This window comes from Pavona decussata, unplaced genomic scaffold (genome assembly GCF_977016875.1).
Source record: "Pavona decussata unplaced genomic scaffold, jaPavDecu1.1 SCAFFOLD_225, whole genome shotgun sequence".
Classification (NCBI taxonomy): Eukaryota; Metazoa; Cnidaria; class Anthozoa; order Scleractinia; family Agariciidae; genus Pavona; species Pavona decussata.
In genome coordinates, this window is record NW_028145630.1 from 707688 (window position 1) to 728599 (window position 20912).

The window sequence follows — 20912 nt, forward strand, 5'->3', positions numbered from 1 at the left end:
TTTTTTATTTTTACTATATTTCATTTCCTTCTAGTTGAGAAAATCAAGACGTTCCATCTTTGGTGATCATTTACTTTATTCTCATAACCTGTTTGTTTGATCAAGTAGTGATATTGTAAAGAGAAATTGGATGTTGATCACTATTGGCACTGTACACAATCCAAAACCGTCAACAGAACGCTAATGATTACGAAAGGAGGACAGCCAGTTGGGAGCATTACGAATACTTCCTGAATGGGATGCTTGTCCATCATCAATCATCCAATTTTTGTTTGGTTCCAGAAGCCCCAGCTGTAATTTTTCATACTGCCCGTATACCAGGAGCATACTAATTTAGTTATCTTAATCGACTTTTTCAACTTTTATTTCTTTTACCAATCATTGTAACATACGATATGTATTTACATCGTATGAGTAACTAATAAGAACCTGTAAGAAAGGCGTAGACAAGTAAAATATGTTCAGTCCTGACAACTCCAGCGATACGAAGGGCGACAGTGAAGACGAGTTTGCTTAAGAAGTTTCTAGATGACGAAAACTCTTTTGCGCTGTATAAATAATTACATTTTTGTTTTCATACGCTGTTTGACAAATAGTTTTCTGGAAAATAGATGAAAAATAATCCAATTGTTTTAAATTGGTGAGCCTTCCCGCGGCGCTAGTGAAGGTTTTCGTCAATATTGAAAATTAATCTCTGTGTTTTGTGGCCTGAAATTAATTTGTTGTTAAAATCGTTTTGCCGATCTAAGTGTTAATTAAGCTGGAATAAATGCAGGAGAGTATATTTACTTTAAAGAGAGTGTTATAAAACGCGTGTTATCGTCAATAGCTAATCTGCAGAAGTCTGCGAAATTTCTTGCGTCATGAATTATTGGTGTTTTTTCACGTGTTAAAAACGTGACATTTCGTGAGGTAAAAGGAAACAAAAATGTAGCTTTAATGTGCAAGAAACCTTAAAATTCCCCCAGAATCACAACAAAGATTGTGAAATTTCACCAAAAATGATTTTCCGAAAGAACTTTATAGAGAACATTTTAAAGAGAAAAGTACAGTAATTTTGTGCGTCAATAAAATTTTCTTTTGTCCTTAGCATATAATATTTCTTTTGAATACTGTTTATTAGATAGCTAAGTGAAAAGTAGTGGAGCAAGGTAATTAGTGCAATATTTGATCCTATTTGCCAGTTTTCGTCAATAGCCATTAATGATGTATAATTTTTGTTTTTCCCTTCGCCTATGAAAAGCAAACGGATTTGCTGATCGTGCCGAAAGGAAATCTCTCATCTGATTACAGCTCAACGAAGGAAAAGGTTGACTAGTTCGCAAGTATTTGCTCTTCCATATTTTACTTCATTTCAAGACAAGGCACTTGCATTGCCGCAACTAAACCAGTCATGGATGTTTTCTACTTGGGAGGTTTTATGCTCTTGGCATTTTTCGCAGTAAGTCTTAAACCATTCCTTGTTGATCATTCCTTCCAGGTAGTTTCAACCTTGAACAGTCCGAGCACAACCGAAAACATACCGTATTAACATTAGTTTACTTCACAGTTAAATCTGTCTGGAGGCAACAGCACAGACAACAAAGATCAGTTCAAGTTTTCCTTCGTTTCACCGTGCTTCAAGTTTTATTTTACTTCCAGTAGATAGCCACGTCTTCTCGTGAAAACTATGAAACTATTCAATGCTTTACTGTTAGCTTTCATTTGAAGTCGTGTTTTTCCTCGTGTTTCTCGTGAAAACCAGACTATAAAGAAAAAATTCCGTCTTTGATAACTGTTTTCTTTTTGTTTCTAGATCCCTGTCTCTACTTTGAGGAAGCAAGTCCGCCCTGAAGGTAATTTAGTTGCACGTTATTAATTCTAATTGGAAAACCGCACAGAAAATAATCGATTTCAAATATACCCAAAGCCTTTTTAATGTAGATTTAGAGTAGCTACAACAACATTCATTTCAATCATCAAATTCCGTTACAAATCGACATCTAGAAGAAAAGGGAAAGAATGCAGTTTAAATTACGCCAAGTCGAATCTGCAAAATGGTTCCCCAAATATCAAATTTAACAGCTTCATACGACAATGGCTTAAAATTGTATATTTGCAACATTTAATAGCTATTAAGAGTATGTTTGAAAATTTGCTGTCAGTTTTGTGAAAGTGAACGAGTAAGGTTAGTAAGGTCGCGCAAGGATGGCTGCGAAAATTACGTAAACTCGTAATAAAAGAAGAACATTTGTATTTTTCTGCGAGATGGAGTTTTCTGAACAATTGCAGTACAAACGTTTATTTACAGGATCAGACAAATCTGAAATATATTTTTTTAAATTCTACCTTAGTCTTTGCAAAGGAAAAACGAAAATTTTCATACTACACTTTTATGAAATATTTAAGAATCTTGGGTTCCTATCGGAAGAGATATTTAATTATTAACGTGATAATAGCTAATAGCTGTTTACTAGTTTGCGAAGGCCGTTGTTTTGGTGTATTTTTGTGTGGTTTCGTCAATTATTTACCACTTAAACGCATTTATTGCAAGTGGAAAAAAATAAAAAGAACCAAGGCCAGGTCATTCATACAATTGCGTAAGCAAAAATGTTGTTCTTGGAAATTAGCCCGAAATAGCATAACGACCTAAAACCGGCGGATCAAGATTCATATCTTTAAATACCGCGTTATTTTTAGTTGCCAAATCAAGTTGGCAGATTTTACTGTGATCAGCAAATAATCGCTGATAATCTCCTTCGTTAAACTATATATTTAGAACCATTCACTGAGAAAAAAAACATACACCATTTTGTGTCCACTACACAAACGATAAAACATGCACGCAAGACTTTGAAGCATGGGAGCGTTGGTCAGCCAGGCCCAAGACTTTATCCACACAACTACTGTTACATCTAAGTAATGTTATGTGCACCACAGGCGGACACGTACACATCGAAAAAACAACTGTTAGAAAAAATGGGATCGTATGGTCCAAACCAGTGCTATAGTGGACCCATAGTGCTGCCTTCGGGGTTTTAAGGTAGACTGTATAAAGAATATCATAAAGAACTGCACTCCCGGCAGGTGAACTAAACTAAACCGAAGGTGAGACGGCGAGGCTGACCGGAGAATGGCGAAAATTCTCCAATCGCTTCAACGGCGAGTCTGATCGTAGATGGGCACAAATTCTTCAACCGCCTTCTTTTGAACGCTTCACTAGCATCCACATCGCTGTCCCGTGTACGCAAAATATTAATTTATGTTAATACCGATCAAGACAAATTACATAGTCTTAGGAAAGATAACAAACGATGAGCAAAAAAATGTGGGCACATTCTTTTCAGTAGTCTGCGGCCCAAAGCGCAGTATTATATATGCCTTTAATCTATTCCACTTCTGCTCTCCTTAAATCCGCTCAATTCATCATTAGTCCCATCTGCACCACGCTAATGATTGAAAGGATACAACAGTACAGATTATTGTATGATATGCCTGAATAAATTATTTGTCCTAGTGGAAAACTATCATTATCATCATCATCATCATCATCATCACCATCATTGTTCCTTGAATCTTGTATCGTCATCAACATGAACGTTATCATTGTTCCGGAATCCTGCATTATCCCCCATCCCCCGCCCCCTTGACTGCTCTTTGGTCTTCGAGACAAAAAATGAAAATAAAGACCTATGGGATATTTGCCACCTCTTAGAAATAAACTCTCTCTTTGTCTCTTCTCTTCACAGAGTACTTGGGGTGCTACACCATCTTTGAAGAGAACCGTATCTTTCTTTCAAGTCCCGGAGATTATAATATGCAGGATATCAGTCCCTTACACTGTCTGAGACAATGTGGCAGAAAATACCGCTATGGTTCACTGCAAGAGGGGAATATCTGCTTGTGTGCAAACTCCCTACCAACTGCTAAGGTGGATGATTCAGAATGTAACATGCGGTGCCCGGGCTACGAGACCTGGCCGAGCGACGCCCAGGCTTCACTCAGGTATGTTTTTTGGTTGTGTACAATGTTTCGCTTAATAAAGGGGTGGGACGGTGAATTGGCTTTTCCAAGTTGCTTTGAACCTCATTAAGAAAGCGAGGGTAAGTGCAAAGCTTTTCATGTGAAAATTAGTTTTGTTTGCATATGAATTAAAACTAATTTTCATAATACGAAATAAAAACGAAAACTCGCTTTCATCGTGAGGTTCAAAGTTAACTCAGAAATAGCCTATCCCACAATAGAATCTTGTCTTGTGCACAGGGCTTAAAAATCTTTTTCATTAAAAGAAAACATTAACTGATATTATTGGGACGATATGTTATTAGTTTTAAATGGCAATGAAGACAATAGCTTTAAACGCTTTCTTCGCCTTTCGATTGTGAAATGCAAATTTCTACGCCTAACATAACAGGGGGTTTTCTCGAGTTGGACCTGTGAGCTAAATTTGCTGTCAAAGTGACGTGGAAACAAAATAACACTACATATTGATAAGTCAAATAAAGTACGATATACAGTTATGTTATTTTGACAAGCATTATTCCAATATGTGAACAAAACCCCTCAAAAATGATCACTTGTTAGTTTATATTTAGAAGGTGATAGATTAGATTCGAGGACAAAGTCCACCTCTGGTAAGATGTATATTTTGAAGGCGATCGATTAGATTCAAGGACAAAGTCCACCTCTTATAACCCCCCCAGATGCGGTGGCCGACTACGGAATAGTATCTATTCTGCATCTGAGAGAATCCTGGGACTGAGTTTAAACAAGACTGGACGCCTGCCTGTTCTAAAATCAGTGTCAATATCCGGGAACATGATCAATGGTTTGAACGTCACTTTCACCTTTAAACTGGGAGATGGCTCTCAAACCTTGCAGCCTTCAGATCATCCGAGAGTTCATCATATTTATGACCAGCCGGGGTCGTATATAGTGTCTATGGAGGCCACGAACCCAATCACAGGAGCCATCACAGTGTCAGAGGTGAGAAAGTGTGTTTAAGTATTAACTTTTCTTGTAGCTTTTCTTTTCGTAATATATCTGTCCTTCCGTTTGACATTGTAATTGTATGAAATTGTAATTTTATCCGTCGTCGTGTTCTTATCTTCTTTTTTGATTTCATCTTGTAAAATAATAACGGACGAGACCTAATCAATATAAGCTTCATAGTTTCCTTTAGGTCTCCTCGCCGTTGTTACATCTATTTTTTCTATTTTTTTTTTTGTTTACATTGTATTTGTGGTGTGACAAAATAAATAAATAAAATAAAATAAAGTTTAAACTCCAGGGGTCCGTTTCTCGAAAGTCTCGGTAACTTACCGGGCCCGATGAATATATTTTTAAATGTTTTTTTTTTCGCCGATTACACAATGATTACTTTCCTGGTTCTTGGCCAATGTTTTCATAGAATTAAAATTTTAAGATTTATTGTTCAAAGCTAACAAAAATTGTCTTCTGATAAGAAACAGTTATCGCCAAAGGCACTTACCGGGCCTGGTAAGTTACCGGGACTTTCGAGAAACGGGCCCCAGAAGCATAGACTGTTAAACAGTCAGTATATTTTGCATTCGGTTATTCATACAAACTAGACTTTCAGTGTGACTACCAGAAGTCTCTTATTTTCATAGGGATAGTGCAGCGAGCGTAACACGCGAGCACGCGCGAAAATTACCTCCCACGAGGGGACTCGACACGTGGGAGAAAGAGAAAAATATAAACATACATGTATCTTTCTTTACCCACCTCGCATCACGTCTTCTCGAGAGACAAAATTTCCCGCGCGCTCGCCAACCTCGTTCCCAGGGTCTCTCTGGCTCCCTGGGACGTGAAGAGGAGAGACCCACGGAGAGAGACGCTTTACTATCCTAGGAAAAATAAGGGACTCCTCGTCATCTACAAAAAAACGCGCGTGCTCTTTAAACAGGGCAGCACTGTAAAAATCTGCTCTGTAGCTTTCATTTGTGTAAGATCGCGTCCACAGACTTGAAATTTAATACCAGGCGCCAGCAGTTAACTTCCTGTTATCTCTTATTCTATTTTATTTATTTATTTATTTATTTATTTATTCACTTTTATCGTGGCATGCCTGTAAACTAGCTGGTGCAGTTTTTTAAACTAAACCATGTAGCTAAGCGCATGTTTTGCCACGTTACATAAAGTTCAGTATTCAGTATTCATGCTGTTAATGTATTTATTTCTGTTTTTGTTTGACAGATGTACGACGTAGATGATCCTCTGGGACCTGTGGAGTTGCACTGTCCACACTCGGTTCCTCTAGGATCATGGGTAGAATGCAATGGCTCCCTGATCCGGGGAACGCGAATTAACAACACTTTCTCCTTTGAAGATGGGCAATATGAGTCGATATCTTTGAGTGAGTAAATGCAGTGATCTTCTAAGTACAATTGAGCCTTGGTAATACGGACATCTAAAGGACAGACCACAAGATTCTGTTTTATATACGTAGGGTTTTGGCGGGTGATTTACAGACATTAAGAACCGGTTGAAAAAACAAATGTTCTGAACCGAGTTTAAACAATTAAACACAATAATTTAGTGTCATTTATATTAAAACTCCGTTTATAGGGCGTGAATTACAAACTAACAAAAACAGATAAACAACAACAGTCCAGTAACGGCTATGTAATGTTTAAAACACGAGCAGCAGTGTCTTATCGGGATTTGCGCCTCGTGGTTTTAGACCCGATAAAACACGTGCTGCGAGTTTTTTGAACGGCTTCAAAATCATTCCTGGAAAAGCGTGCGTCAAGAGAGTTCATAACAATGATGCTTTTGTGAACATTGGAGATATCATACGAGAAAAACATTAAACACCGCATACTAGTAAGGAGGAGGTTTTAAAACCACTACAAGTGATGTTTTATCGACCATTTGATAGGTAAATGGGCTTATGAATTGTTAATGAGTTTTTGCAGCACAGATTCGGTTGTCGATTAAATATCCTTAATCAGGTGCAACTTATTTAGTCGGCTTTGTTTGAAGTCTTTGAACAATTGACCCCATTAGTTTTGGTTCGATTCTAGAGTGTTATCTTTTTTGTAGAGAGCCATCTGAGTACACTCTCAAGCCAGAAAAACACACGCAGCTTTGAGCAATCAAAATAAACGCAACTAAACCAATAAAGGCTGACTTAAGGCACGAAAAATATTCAACTTCTTACATGGGTGGGAAAATGTGCGAACGTTCTTCTACTCACAATTGTGGTCCGCAGATATTTGCTTAAAGATTTCGCAAAACTCAACGTATAACTTAATACAACAAAACAAAATTCAGAGTACATAAATATAACGTCTTTAACTAATCTTTAAATTTAACGCCCTAAAGTTGAGTTTAGCTACTAGTAGCTTGCGATACGGGCCTATACATTATAATATTGTACGGAATGAACGAAAACTACTATTCTACCTTTAATCTGAGGTGTTACATTATCGTTTGTTAGGTTCCCGCTATTACAGTGCTGGTCCAAACATTCCCCGTGGAAACAATTCGTTTTCTTTCATCTCGTCGAGTCTCCAGGGAACAATCGTATCTCCAGCATACGAGTTCCGCCATGACGGTAGAGTTACAGAATGGGAATTTGAAGCAGTCAAGACAGGAAACATAAAATTGCAGGTACGTTACAGTCTTAAATTTTTATTCCTTCCTTCTTCCTTCCTTCCTCCCTCCCTCCGTTCCATCCAATTCCACATCCATCCTTCCTTCCTTCCTTCCTTCCTTCCTTCCTTCCTTCCTCAGTTCCATCCTTCCGCCTATCTGAGTTCGGCCTTCCTTCCCTTCTTCCTGGACACCAAAGCACGAACAGTTCATAGGAATCTGTAGATTCCCTACTTGAAGATATCGGCCTCAGAATTACAGACAAGGTGTCGACAAGGTGGCGAATGATAGCTGAAATCCTTTATGTACCACAGTTTACAGTAAATTTATTGGACTTTCAGCTTGTTAGCCTGGAATTCAGAATGGCGATAGCAATGTCCCACGAAATCCTATGCGCCTCCGGCCTTTGCAGGTTAAATCCGACTTGGGGTCGGGGATGGCGGTTGAGAACAAATATTTGAAAAAAAAAAGTACCTTACCAGTCTTCTGAAATGACTTACAATAATATCCTGGGAATACGACATCAAGGTCCAACCCTTGGTATACTGTGGAATAATTTCTGCTCTTAAAAAGCTATGCAACACATTCAACCAAGGTGACCACATAAACGAAGGTAATAGATACGAAAGTTATTCCACAAAACTAATAAAAGCCCAAAAAGCAAGCAAGCTGGTGTATGACAAATTAATTACAAAGAAAAGTGCCGCCCCTACTACAAGCCAGCAAAAATGGATCCAAGACTGCAACTTAGCTCAAAACGAAATAACGTGGGGCGCGACCTACCAACTAGCTCATAAAATCACAAAAAGCACAAAACTCAGAGAATTTCAATTTAAGCTGTTGCACAGAAGAATGCCAACAAATGCTTTCTTAACTAAGATAAGAATAATAGAAAACTCCAACTGCTCCTTTTGTAAAAAAGAACCAGAAAAACTCATACACCTTTTCTGGTCCGGCCCCAAAACGGCGCTCTCCTGGGAGAGCATCATAACGCGATTAAAACTTTGTCAAATTATTCCCGATAGCTACTCTGCAGACATGACTGTTTCACTAGGCCTGAGATCAGACTCTTCTAAACTTCAACGCCAAATCAACTTTTGTTTTCTTATTGCCAGGCACTATATCTGGCTCTGCAAAACAAAAGAATCTGTACCTCTATTGCAAGGATTTCTCAAACACCTAAAGACAATTTACAACATACAAGTACAAGCAGAAGCAAACAGTTTTCTACCCAAACAATGGTTATTCCTACACGATATCACGTAGAAACTATCGTTTCAACCATAGCTGCATAGCGTTATTCCCAACGCCCCTGATATTCTCTATGTCCTTCATCCAGTAGCTTATCCTGCCTCAATAACGCCAATTATCTTTAAACAAGTTTCTTCCGATGCAATTGTGTACTTAAAGCATAAGATACGTAAGAATGTTTGAAAATAGTAAATATTGTTAGCAATGTAAGCAATAAGTATTGTCAGTATTGTAAGTATGGTATTTATTGTAAATAGTGTAAGCAGTGTTCAATATTGTAATTATTGTGTTATGTAAAGCAAATAAAAAAAAATAAAAGTAAAAAAAATAATAATATCCTGGGACGTTGTCGACCTTGGTCGAACAACTATTCAAAGGCAATATGTAGCGATTATCAGTCTGGCTTGTTTCAATACCATATGCATGCGATACAAGGCTAACTTGCTGTTATATGAATTTCTCTTTGTTCCTTTTCGAACCTGACATTTCCATTTCTTTTTTCAGATCTTCCGTCCGCTTTGCATTGCCGGCGAAAGTTATTGCTTTTCGAACAAGTCTTGTTTGCTTAACAATGAAACATGTCATCCCACCAACAAGAACAGATGCCAGCCGTGGGAAATCTTCTGCATTTTTCGCCGTCGTTGCATCACCAACTCTACAGAGACGAAGATCTCGTGTGAGCTTCTGGCGCCGTACCAGACCAATGTACCCCGAGCGGATTACGAACTAATATCGGAAAATCGAATCAATGTCGACACAATCGGCCATCACATTAAGAGTTTGCCAATGGGTGAGCAGCCTTTGGTGAAACAAGGAGATGTACTCGGGTGGATTTCTGAAGGCGGGGAGCTCGCTTTCAAAGTTATAACCCCAGCGGATGGGGCAGCTTTTGAGTTCGAATACAGAAGTTTCCCAAAAGTAGGAGAAAAACTGCTGCGCACAAGTAATCCCAGCATGCACCACAGGCATTACATCATGGCGGCACACTATGTACACGCGGCGGATTTCGTCATACGTCATCTATACAATTCTACTGGGGTAAAACGTGTAACTTCAAACATCACGCAAACAGTACTTGTAGCCGTTGATATACCCATAGGAGACAATGTTACCATGACATGTCCTAGTACTGCAAATACGCATGATCCTGTTGTGTTTAATATTCCGTGGCACTCGGGCTCAAACATTACGTATATTTGGGACTTTGGCGACGGCAACACCTTGCGCACTAAAATCAACACAACCAGTCACACGTTTACGTCTTCTGGAACCTATTACGTCACCCTTATTGTTGCGAACTCCGTGAATCAAAGGGTTCTACATGCAGTTATCGCCGTGTTTGATTTCATTCGGGGCTTGCGATTCCCGAAGTCAATCGAAGCCAGAGCGGTTGGTTTGGCGACTGAAATCAATTGGGAATCAGCCGAAGGGACCAACCTCACTTATGTGGTGGATTTCGGAGATGGAAGCCCGCGTTATGAAAAGGTTACTGCGCTTGAAGCGAGTCGAAAAGGCCTGATCACTCACACATATGCTTCTGTGGGAAACTACACAGTCACCGTCTTCGCCTTCAATCTGGTTGGGCCGAACATCTCCATAAGCTCTCAGGCTCTGGTTGAAATCCCAGTTGATGAGGTGTATTTCAGTCTCCCAGCTGCGCATGTCACTCAGACCGTTTATTTCGCAGTCGGTGACTCAGTGACTGTCAATCGTATTCTAACCAATGGAACGAATGTCAAGTGCGCGTTTGACTTCAAAGATGGCTCACCCGTCACCATCAGTACAGAATACAGTACAAGTCATGTTTACAGTGACACCGGCACGTACAAGATTGGGATTGACTGTTACAATGCCGTGAACTCTGTCAAACGACTTCTCAACGCCACAGTGGAAGTACAGAAACTTGAGAGAATCACTGGTCTGGTTTTAACTGCTGCACCAACGGTTTTTGGTACGGATTCCGAGATTACTGTGAAGATGGCTTCGGGCACCACTTTCTTCTGTACCATAAGCTTTGGAGACGGAGAAGCGCTCCAAATTGACTACTCCCATCTTGGAGAAGTGTTAGCTCACTCTTTTCCAGCAGTTGGCTCTTACAACATCTCAGTGAGCTGCCACAATCGTTTGGGGAACAAAGAATACATACTCGTCCATGACGTGGACATTCCTATAAAACACGTGGTCGTGACAAGCGAGAAGCGATTCATCCGGGTACATGAAAACATTTCTGTTGACGTCGCCGTGCAGGAAGGTTCCCGGATCAAATTCAAGTGGGACTTCAACGACGGCAGTACGTACACCGCCTACCGGGCGATTGCTGACGTCAACCAACTGGTGTCTCGGTTTCATGCGTTTTCAAACCCAGGCAAATTTCCCGTCAATGTCGCAATTTTCAATTCTCTGTCCACAATCTCGGCTGAGTTGCCGTATACTTTAGTAGCAGAGTATCCGGTAGAAAACATTGCTTTAACTACAAACAGTCCCGTTCGACTCAATCCTGGCCTGGTGTCATTTCGCTTGAGTTTATTAGCCAATGGAACGCCTCCTACGGACGCAGTTTGTGTTTGGAACTTCAATGACGGATCTGGACTCTCAGATAGCAAGCGTCTTGAGATTTCACCCCTTAAACCCCACGAAGACACCCACACGTTTACACAAGAAGGGATATTTACCACCTCAGTTAACATTTCAAACCAGGTGAGCAGCGTCGTCTTGACAACGGACGTTGATGTTCAGAAACTCATTGATGTAAGCATAACTGTGGAACGTGTTGAAGACGGGGTGCGGACCGAAGGATTTGGAGAGATGAAAAACTATTTCCGCTCCCAGGAAATCGTGTATTTTAACGTGACATCGCAGCCAAAAGATCTCAATTACGTGTGGGACTTTGGTGATGGTTCCCCACCGAGTACCACCATTACCCCGCACACTTCACACAGTTACAACCGTTCCGGATCGTACAAAGTTAAGGTTACAGTTGACAACATTCTAGCAAAAATGCCTGCGACCAAAGACATCGTCATACAGAGAGCTACTGGCAAAATTGCAATCAAATCCAGTTATCCCACGTACAAGGGCGACCCCACATACTTTACAATCGATATAGAAGATCCTGGAACAGACACATGCCTCATTCTTGATTATGGTGATTCTTATAAGATGTATTTTGGCGATGAACGTTGCAGGCCTCGTCTGCTGTCACCAAAGTTCATTTTTTACAAGATGGACTCCAACCAGACGCAAGTTAACGTGACGCATGTGTACGCCGTTATGGGTACATACCCTGCAACGCTTACCGCGACCAATGTGGTGTCCACGAAGGTGGCAAGCACTATTGTGAATATTACGGGCAATCCTTGCGATGTTCCTACAGTGAAGATTGCTGGTGATGGATCGGATGCTCCCCCATCCAAAATACAGAAGTCGGAAATCTTGCTATTGAAACACCAAGTAACGTTCAGATGCCCGGTAGCTTCGAGCCTCGTGTTCACATGGAGCGCGTTCGAAGTTACGCTTGATGATCCACACAGCGAGAACAAGCCGCTGGAATTACCCGTGGACCCAGTCAGAAAGATGGACCTTCCCGCAACGACAGTCGAGTTAGAAACAGCTGATTTGTTAATTCGTGAACGGAAGCTGCCGTTCGGTCTCATCAAGTTCAACCTTAAACTCGGTTTCATCGGAAGGGATCGGGATTTGTCGGATATCTTCGGCACACAAACCGTGTGGATTGAAGTGAAACGGTCAGAACTGGAGGCTGTTATAAGAGGTAAGCCATACTGACGCCTTCGTACGGCAAACGTTAGGTTAAAAACGTTTGTGAGCAAATTTAAGTTGGCGAGTTTATATGCATCAACTACAAAATTGACGATGAAGAAAAATTGAGTTCCTGACCCCGGCAATCTAGCCAACGACCGGAATCTAAAACCACTGATCTTCTAGCCCTAGAAGCGTCGTCGCAAACTAGACCACGAATGCGAATAAATAACCTTTATTTACCCTCGGCAGTGTTTTTAGCACAAGTGCTAGTGGGGCTGAGCATTAAACGTCATAAAGAAATAATACAAATTGAAAATAACATGGTTAAAAATCCCAACTGGCAGGAGGCAGACCAGCTGGCTATTAACAAGCGCGTCCGAGGAGTTGAACTCGGGGCTACCGAGAAACAACTCCAGTTAGCAGTCAGAGCGGGACTTGAACCCGGGATCACCGGATTTCAAGTCCGGCGCCCTAACCACTCGGCCACGCTGCCTCCTACTACGCCTCCTACTACGCAAATACGGAATACGAACGAATTCGAGATTTGATTGAAGATTTGAATGCGAAATTTTAGCGAAGTACAAAGAAGAGATATATCCCAGAAAGCTTCATTTTACTCTTTGTGAGCGACGCACTTGACACAGTTGTTTTGAATGATGATAACTAATTAAGCCCTTTTGTTATTCCAAAAGACGACATCGCCTACGTTTCGAGGACTTGTCTCCGCGACTACGCCGTTCTCACAAAAGCTCGTTGTAAAATGACGATGGCTATTTCGTTTTCCCGCCAAAATGACACTGGTTCACGCGTGTGCACTCTTTGCTCATACTCGTGCTAGAATCTTAAGGTCTCTAATTACTGGAATGCCATTTCTCGCTTCATGTGTACTGTGTACGGCAGGCGTGTCACATAAGAATCTAGTAAATGACCTAACTCTCAGTAGCTTAGTAGTTAGAACACCTGAGCGGTGTACAGAAGGTCACGGCTCCAATTCAGGTCTTCTTCTTTGTCGTCTTTCTTTATTTATTGCCATACAGTTGGCAAACTGTCTACAAGAAACTAAAATATCACAGTCTCGATAACTTGATTAAGACTTTTTTCTACTCACAAACCGAGTTTCATTTGACGCGTCAAGTTTGCCAACCATAATTTGTTAACTGTTACCACCAGAAAAGTTTGCAAGTTTGTCATAAGTGAACCGTGTCAACGGCAAACTCTTCTAACCTCTTTCCTCAAACATATTACATCATCATCACTATCATCATCATTAAACCAGATAGCAATCAAGATAACTTCTCCAATTGTCTTTCGCACAACAGTACACTATCATCCTCACGTGTTACTTACTCACTTGCCTATGTCCTCTCTTCTGTCCAGGAAGTGTAAAACGGTCCGTGGGTTATCAGTTACCTTTAACCCTGGACGCGTCGGATTCAAAAGACCCGGATGTGCCCGGTGACATGACCGGCATCACATTCAAGTGGATGTGCCGAAGGAAAGACGAAGAATTCCCGAATGCAGGTTCGGTTCCGGACAGTGCAGGTGGTTGCTGGAAAAATGGAACTTATGTCTTCGGAGGAAACAATAAAAAGGTGGTGGTTTACACCGGAGATTTCATCCAGAAAGCTTCTTACGTTTTCAGAGTTGTTATTACTAAGGATTCTCGCGACGATCATTTTGACCAAAGCGTTCAGGTTCTCATAGGACAGCCTCCCACTATGGTTATTGAGTAAGTATGTTCTCTCTTTTCTTCACTTTATGGTTGTATGCCGGTTCTTCTTGTTTTTGTTTTTCGCTTGTTATGAACGAGACTTAGCCCCATTCGCACCAAGGCTTAAACACGTTTAAAAGCTGTTTAGTTAAACACAGTTTAAAATTTTCCTTCATAAAAGCTGCTTTCGGATTTTAGTCGACTACAGATTCAGCACAAATGAAAGCATAAGGTAAAGTTTACTTGAATCCTATGTCAAAGCCAATGGTCCAGCTTTCTGTTACCAATTATTTTGTTAAACCTGGTTTAATTAAACATGTTTTGTTGGTGTGAACGGGGCTTTAGTCCCTGTTTTGTGGCAGTGTGTTCGTGAAGCCTTTCCTGCCCCAAAGTATATAGCTTAATCATTATCATCATCATCATCATCATCATCATCATCATCATCATCATCATCATCATCTCTATTAAGTCTGTAAGGCTGGTGAGGCATCGCACTAACTGGTTTCAGTAAACATTAAAACCAATACAAATACAAATAAAAGTAGCTACTTAATTTAGAAATTTAGGCAATTCCTGTTTAAATCAGGCCATTGATTTACTAGTGGCTATATCAGTTGTTAGCTGATTCCATTCTTTGGAAGTCCTTGGAAAGAAGCTTAATTAAATACATAATTCCGTTATTTATTAGGAACGTGTTCAACAATCTTGTAAAGAGGAATCCGTTTCAAAGGCTTATCATGGAAGGTAGGTGTATCGACTGTAGAATGGATGACCGCCTGGGGTACAAATGGAAACTGTCTCTGTTGGAGGGAGCCGATGAAGCTTCGGACGACTCTTGGCAGGAGATTACCGACTGGGAAGATAAGACCGCCACAGGTTTGAGTTCGTCTAGCGTGGTGATTGAACCAGGGTTTCTCATAGCAGGCAGGAAATACCGGCTACAGCTGAACGCGTGGAAGCCAGGAGGGGAACCCGGAGGTTATGTGATAGAGCAATTATTCATGAACATTGCTCCGACCGACGGTTCTTGTCAATTCCCGATTGCCCAAGGCTATGCACTGGAAACAGAATTCACCGTCAAATGCGAGGGATGGAAGGATGAGGATAAACCACTCTCTTATTTAATAGGTAATGCTTCTTTTTGTACGTTATAAATGGAGCTTAGAAGTCTCAGTGGCCCGGCTTGTATTCCTAAATATTGTGAGTAAATGCTGGTGGAAAAGGACCGTAAACGAAAATTCTGCTTGTATGCATAGGAGCTAGGGATAGCTCTAGTCACCCAACAATAGAAGCGAAGATAATATTTCGGATTCTTTGCTTATTGGCAGGCATTTGAATTTGAGCTCATGTTATGCCAATACAGGACAACGTGTGAGGTTTATGGACAACTGGCCCCCGGGATAATTGTTCCATTTCTCAGTGGCATTCACTCTGCTGACGAGACCCAACCAGGTCGAAACAGCTGTCCAGAGTTTGTTTTTTTGGCTTTCTGTTTGGGCTCAATCATGTCGTTGTCGCGTTAAGTTTTCATTTCTACGTGGTGTTAGCTTTGCTTATTGTCTTCCTAAATATTGTGGTCATTGGAGGCATAATAAAATTGTTATTGCCTTTTGTAGAATTAAAAAATGGCGAAGAAATCATTCCAGTAGCGGCGGGACTTGAGCCTGAAATGTCTGCTAGATTTCCGCTTGGGAAAAAGGAGAATAACTATACAATGAAAGTCAACGTGAAAGTGATGGACCATTACATGCTGAGCACTGAAACGTTCTTTGTTGTCAGGGTAAGTGAGAATTAGATAAGGGTGTTAGTTTCTAGCTTCTGATAGGGGGAGCAGGGATGGCGCAGTGGTGAGAGCACTCGCGCGCCTCCCACCAATGTGACCCGGGTTCGATTCCCGGACTCGGCGTCATATGCGGGTTGAGTTTGTTGTTGGTTCTTACTCCGAGAGGTTTTTCTCCGGGTACTCTAGTTTTCCCCCGGGCTCTCTTCAAAACCCAACACTTCCAAATTCCACTTCGATCTGGATTATTTTCAAGTGTTTTATCATGAGCCTCTGGCTTGAGAGATTGTGCAAGCAGTCCCCGTATTATTGGCATTAAATAAATTACTTTACTTTACTCCTTTTCCGACGTCTGCTCTCGCAGGCTAGTTTATAGCTTCTAAATAAACTGTGGTGCTGCGTCGCTGGGGAGTGAAAACAAATGTTCAGGTTTTTTAACTGAGTTAATAAGGAGCTTAAGCAATGACGACGGCGACGGCAACGACAACGCCGCAAAACAATAGGTTTAATGGGCAAAAACAATCGCTCTGCACGTGCGTTTTACATTTTGGTACATTTCTTTGCCGTCCTCTGCAAAACAACAACGACCTGACAACGTGAAATGACCACATTTAAGGTTTTGTGGAGAATTTGAACGCACGACGGTGAATTTTTCATTTTCTTTCTCAACTTGTACGCCCCTCCTACCAATTTGGTTCCTGGATAGTTCGCCATTTTTGTAAAAGTTGAACGAGTTGAAATAATCGCGAAGTAGCACAAATGATATAAAGATCATGATATTTTCAGGTGACGTTTTCGTTGCCGTTGCCGTCGTCGTTGCTTAAGCTCCCTGATAACGTTAATTGGCCACCGTAAAGGGATTCGAGTGCTGACGTTTCGAGCGTTAGCCCTTCCGTCGCAGCGAATCCGAAGGGCGAACGCTAAAAGCTCGAAACATCAGCTCTTCGCATTCAAAAGTTTCGTAATTGTTTTACCAAGTCTGAGGATGCGATTAAACTGACCAGGATGTTTCCGATGTTGTGTTCTTTAGGTTCTAGAGCCTGACAAAATCAATTATGATCAGGTCATGGGGGACATGTCGAGTTCAGCTGGTAAGGAGGGAGGTGATCAGAAAGCGGTTCAGCTTGCCACAGCTGCTAGCTCAGTTCTGAACGCTAAGGCTGAAAAACAAGGCGACAACTCCTCGGCTGAGGAGCGAGCTTCGGTGAGAATCGTTCCGTATTCGAAATAATTAACAACTAGACAGCAAGCTCAAGGTTTCAAGGAACCTCGATAGAAACCAAGAGCAAGACGTTTGCATAACCCAGTTATCATTCTATTTAACAAAGACATTTTGGATGACAAACAATTCTCTATTCTGAAGAAATGCAGATCAAAGTTTGATTGCCTAATTTTTGAGATGTTGTCATTAAGGAATTGAACCCTGAGTTAAATACTCAGAAAGGCTCTTTACGCCAAACTCTTTACGTGACTCTGTGTGTGAATACCTTATTGCATTATCATCACATATTTTTCGCTTTTTTTTTTTCGTGTCTGTTAGGAATTCTTTCTACATTTATAGCCGTTCTTGTTTCATTCATTCTTGACTTGATAATGACGTTAAGCGAAAGTCGAAACGTCGTCGCATCTGAAACTTTTAACCAAGATGGTTTTAAACTTTTCCATTTTATCGCAACATTTTATGGTTAAATTGTTTAACAAATCTCTTTTTCTATATTTTGGTTAATTCCAGCTAGTCGGTTTGTGATTTCGGTAATTTCCCTAGCGTGCGCTAATAGAGCAGGCTATCGAAAATTAACAGAACACCTTTGCGTCGCCAATCAAATGGACGGTCACCGGGTTATGCTTAAACGTTGTTAGAAAGTTCTTTAATTCGTTCGTTCGTCCGCCCGTCCGTCCGTTCATTCATTCATTCATTCGTTCATTCGATGTCATTTCAGTTCCGAGGCAAAGTAGCAGGGGCGTTAAGCCAACTTCCCGTGAAAGATTTTGACGGAGTCGCGATGAAAGGAGAAGCCCTCAACTCACTGACTCAAGCAACTGGCGAAGTAGACGAAGATGCTCAGGTGAGTTTTGCTGCAGATTAAATTTGATATACGCAGCCATCTAAACTCAAGAAATCACTTGCATATATATTTTTTTTGTTAAAGAACTCTACAGTGAAGGCACTGGACGAGATGGGAGACTTCTTATCAGGCAGTGACAGTGCTCGTGACGTCGAGAATGTTGCGAAGAGCCTGGGTTCTGCTATTGGGAATGTTGTCGGAGCATCAATTGACTCTTATCAGAAAGCTGCCAACGGGACTTCTGCGGGGGACCCGGTGAGTAGTATAGCTCTAATGTGCCTATATGCGATTGACTGATGGATTGAAGATTGACTACTGACTGACTGACTGATTGGCGACAAAAAGACTGATTGATTGATTGATTGACTGACTGACTGATTGGCAACTGACAAACTGATTGATTGATTGATTGATTGATTGATTGATTGATTGATTGATTGATTGATTGATTGATTGATTGATTGATTGATTGATTGATTGATTGATTGAGTGACTGACTGAGTGACTGACTGATTGGCGACTGACAGACTAATTGATTGATTGATTGATTGATTGATTGATTGTTTGATTGATTGACTGACTGACTGACTGACTGACTGACTGACTGACTGACTGACAGACTGATGGAATGACGACTGATTTTTCAATTTCTGTTCCCCACAGAGTAAGAGTCGAAACAACACCAAAAACGCCCTCGGTGTGGTGGACAAGGTCAGCGGTGCCCTTCTGAAGCAGCTAGCGGGTGGAGACAAACCGAAGTCGATTTCCTCTCCAAATCTGGACATGTCTGTCGGGAGGAAGACTCTGGACGGGATAGGGGGAGCGGAAGATGATGAAGACGCGGAGGAGGGGGAGGGAATGGGAGGAGTCCGGCTGCCTAACCCTATGGCAATGTTTGGAGGAGCCAACGCTTCTGTAGAGGAGGGGGCCACAAGTGGAATTGGTTCAACGGTGAGTAGTGAGAATAACCACCAAAATAAAGGAGTGAGTGTGAGATGTGATCGTTTACAGTTCCTTGTCAAGTGGGCAACGTTCGCATCGGGCTGTTAATAAAGTATCAGTTAACTACTTGAGTTTATCTTCAGGGGAAAATGTCAAAAATATTTTAAGTTGTATGAATGGAAACGTTGAAATAATAATCAGAATAGTCGCATGTATAGTCAACTCCCTTTACGCGGACACCCTTCGGACCGCGAGTTGGTGTCCTTAATAGCGAGAGTCCGTAATAGCGGGAACCTTTTTTTGTTTCAGTCAAACTCTGTAATTTATTTTTGACAGGGATTTAGCTACTGTCCGCAATGTCCGTAAGGCGAGAGTTGACTGTAATAAGGTGACTTGAAACGTGAAAGTAAGGTTCTACTCTATGTGGGGGAAACTCCAAAGTTCAATTTTGATAAAAAAAAAAAAAAAGGAAACAACAACAACAACGAAACAAAACACCGGTCGTGCTTTTTGATTCGGGTGTAAGACAAATCCAGTGTTCTTATAACTAAAATCTCCTTCTCTCGTTTCATACAGCTGTCGGCCATGGACAAGAACCCGTTTGCTTGGGACAACAGTTCAAGCGATTTAAATTCCAAGACAGTTGGTTTGTCACTCACGGATGGAAACGGAAAACCGCTGGATCTAGCGGGTCAGGAGCTGGAGATGTTTGTCCCGCGAAACGTCAAGATAAATCCGGTGAAACCAATGGAATTGAATCACTTTGAGGACGGGGATCCGCCCATGCGAGTACACAAATTCAACCGCTCAAGCATAGAGGCGGCTGTGGCCATAGAAATAAAAACCTTCCATCCGGAGATCATATTTATGGTGGCGGTGAGGTACGGTAAGAAACCAACTGCGAACCACTATGACTACGGGCATAAATTTCCGACATCGGAAGAAGCCAAAAAGATGAAGAAGCGACCACATCCATTTACATACGTCGTTCCTCATACGCTGTTGAATCTACTGTTGCTTGAGGGTAACAATGGCAGCGGAAATGGCTCTGTAGCGACTGCATTAGCAAATATCACCGCCAAGCAGTTTTACCTGGGTGTTAAGGCCATCAATAAGGACTCATTAGGCAATGTGAATACGAGTTATGGATTACGTATCTACCTGCCGTCTTGCAAGATGTTTAATGAGGAAACTAACACTTGGACATCGAAAGGCTGTAGGGTAAGTCTGCTTTGATTAAGAAAAAACTGACTTATTAGATAACGCAGTTCCAGAGTTTTGGTTAGTTAAGCGGCCATGGTATACAGGGTTTTCAACTGTTTTGTAAAGTAGCGGACATACTTCTGAAAGCACCGGACGTAAATGTTTTCTTGGCGCCGTAAGGCGCCTCGCGAGCGCCGAAAGCGCAAGCAGCTAGGGGGGTCTGGGGGCATGGTCCCCCAGGAAATTTTTAAAATAGAATACTAAGAAACGCCATTTCCAGCGTTTCTGGAACCAAGGAAACAGTTTCCTAGGCAATGCTGTAGCTCACTAAAATTCTCTTTAAAAAGTAAATTACTGAATGAAAATGGTCAGTTGGTAGGGGGAGGGGGAAGGAGAATGGCAACAACAGAATTTTCATTGGCTTATCATTGCGAATTTATTTGATTTTCAAAAATGTTTGGTAACTTGATCTCAAAGTACCGGACGTGGAATGGCAAACGACCGGACGAAATGTCCGGCCTCCGGCCTCAAATGAAAACCCTGGGTATATGAGCCATTATATCATGCCCCACAAATTTAGTAAGACAACGCGGCAGGGGAAAAG

At 41.3% G+C, this 20912-nt stretch overlaps 1 protein-coding gene across 1 annotated transcript in view; it reads left to right on the top strand.

Annotated features, from left to right (window-relative positions):
- Window positions 1–85: 85 nt before the first annotated feature.
- The window catches only part of LOC146458947 (polycystin family receptor for egg jelly-like), a 31759-nt gene continuing 10932 nt past the window's right edge, over window positions 86–20912 (top strand). Inside the window, exons 1-15 of the mRNA XM_085090146.1 lie at window positions 86–1441; window positions 1796–1835; window positions 3729–3984; window positions 4683–4965; window positions 6196–6355; window positions 7442–7614; window positions 9352–12616; window positions 13984–14335; window positions 15006–15445; window positions 15934–16097; window positions 17128–17301; window positions 18038–18163; window positions 18248–18418; window positions 18827–19114; window positions 19682–20326. Of these exons, the coding sequence (XP_084946272.1) occupies window positions 1394–1441; window positions 1796–1835; window positions 3729–3984; window positions 4683–4965; window positions 6196–6355; window positions 7442–7614; window positions 9352–12616; window positions 13984–14335; window positions 15006–15445; window positions 15934–16097; window positions 17128–17301; window positions 18038–18163; window positions 18248–18418; window positions 18827–19114; window positions 19682–20326 (6585 nt within the window). The 5' untranslated portion in view covers window positions 86–1393. The remainder of the gene's footprint in view (window positions 1442–1795; window positions 1836–3728; window positions 3985–4682; window positions 4966–6195; window positions 6356–7441; window positions 7615–9351; window positions 12617–13983; window positions 14336–15005; window positions 15446–15933; window positions 16098–17127; window positions 17302–18037; window positions 18164–18247; window positions 18419–18826; window positions 19115–19681; window positions 20327–20912) is intronic.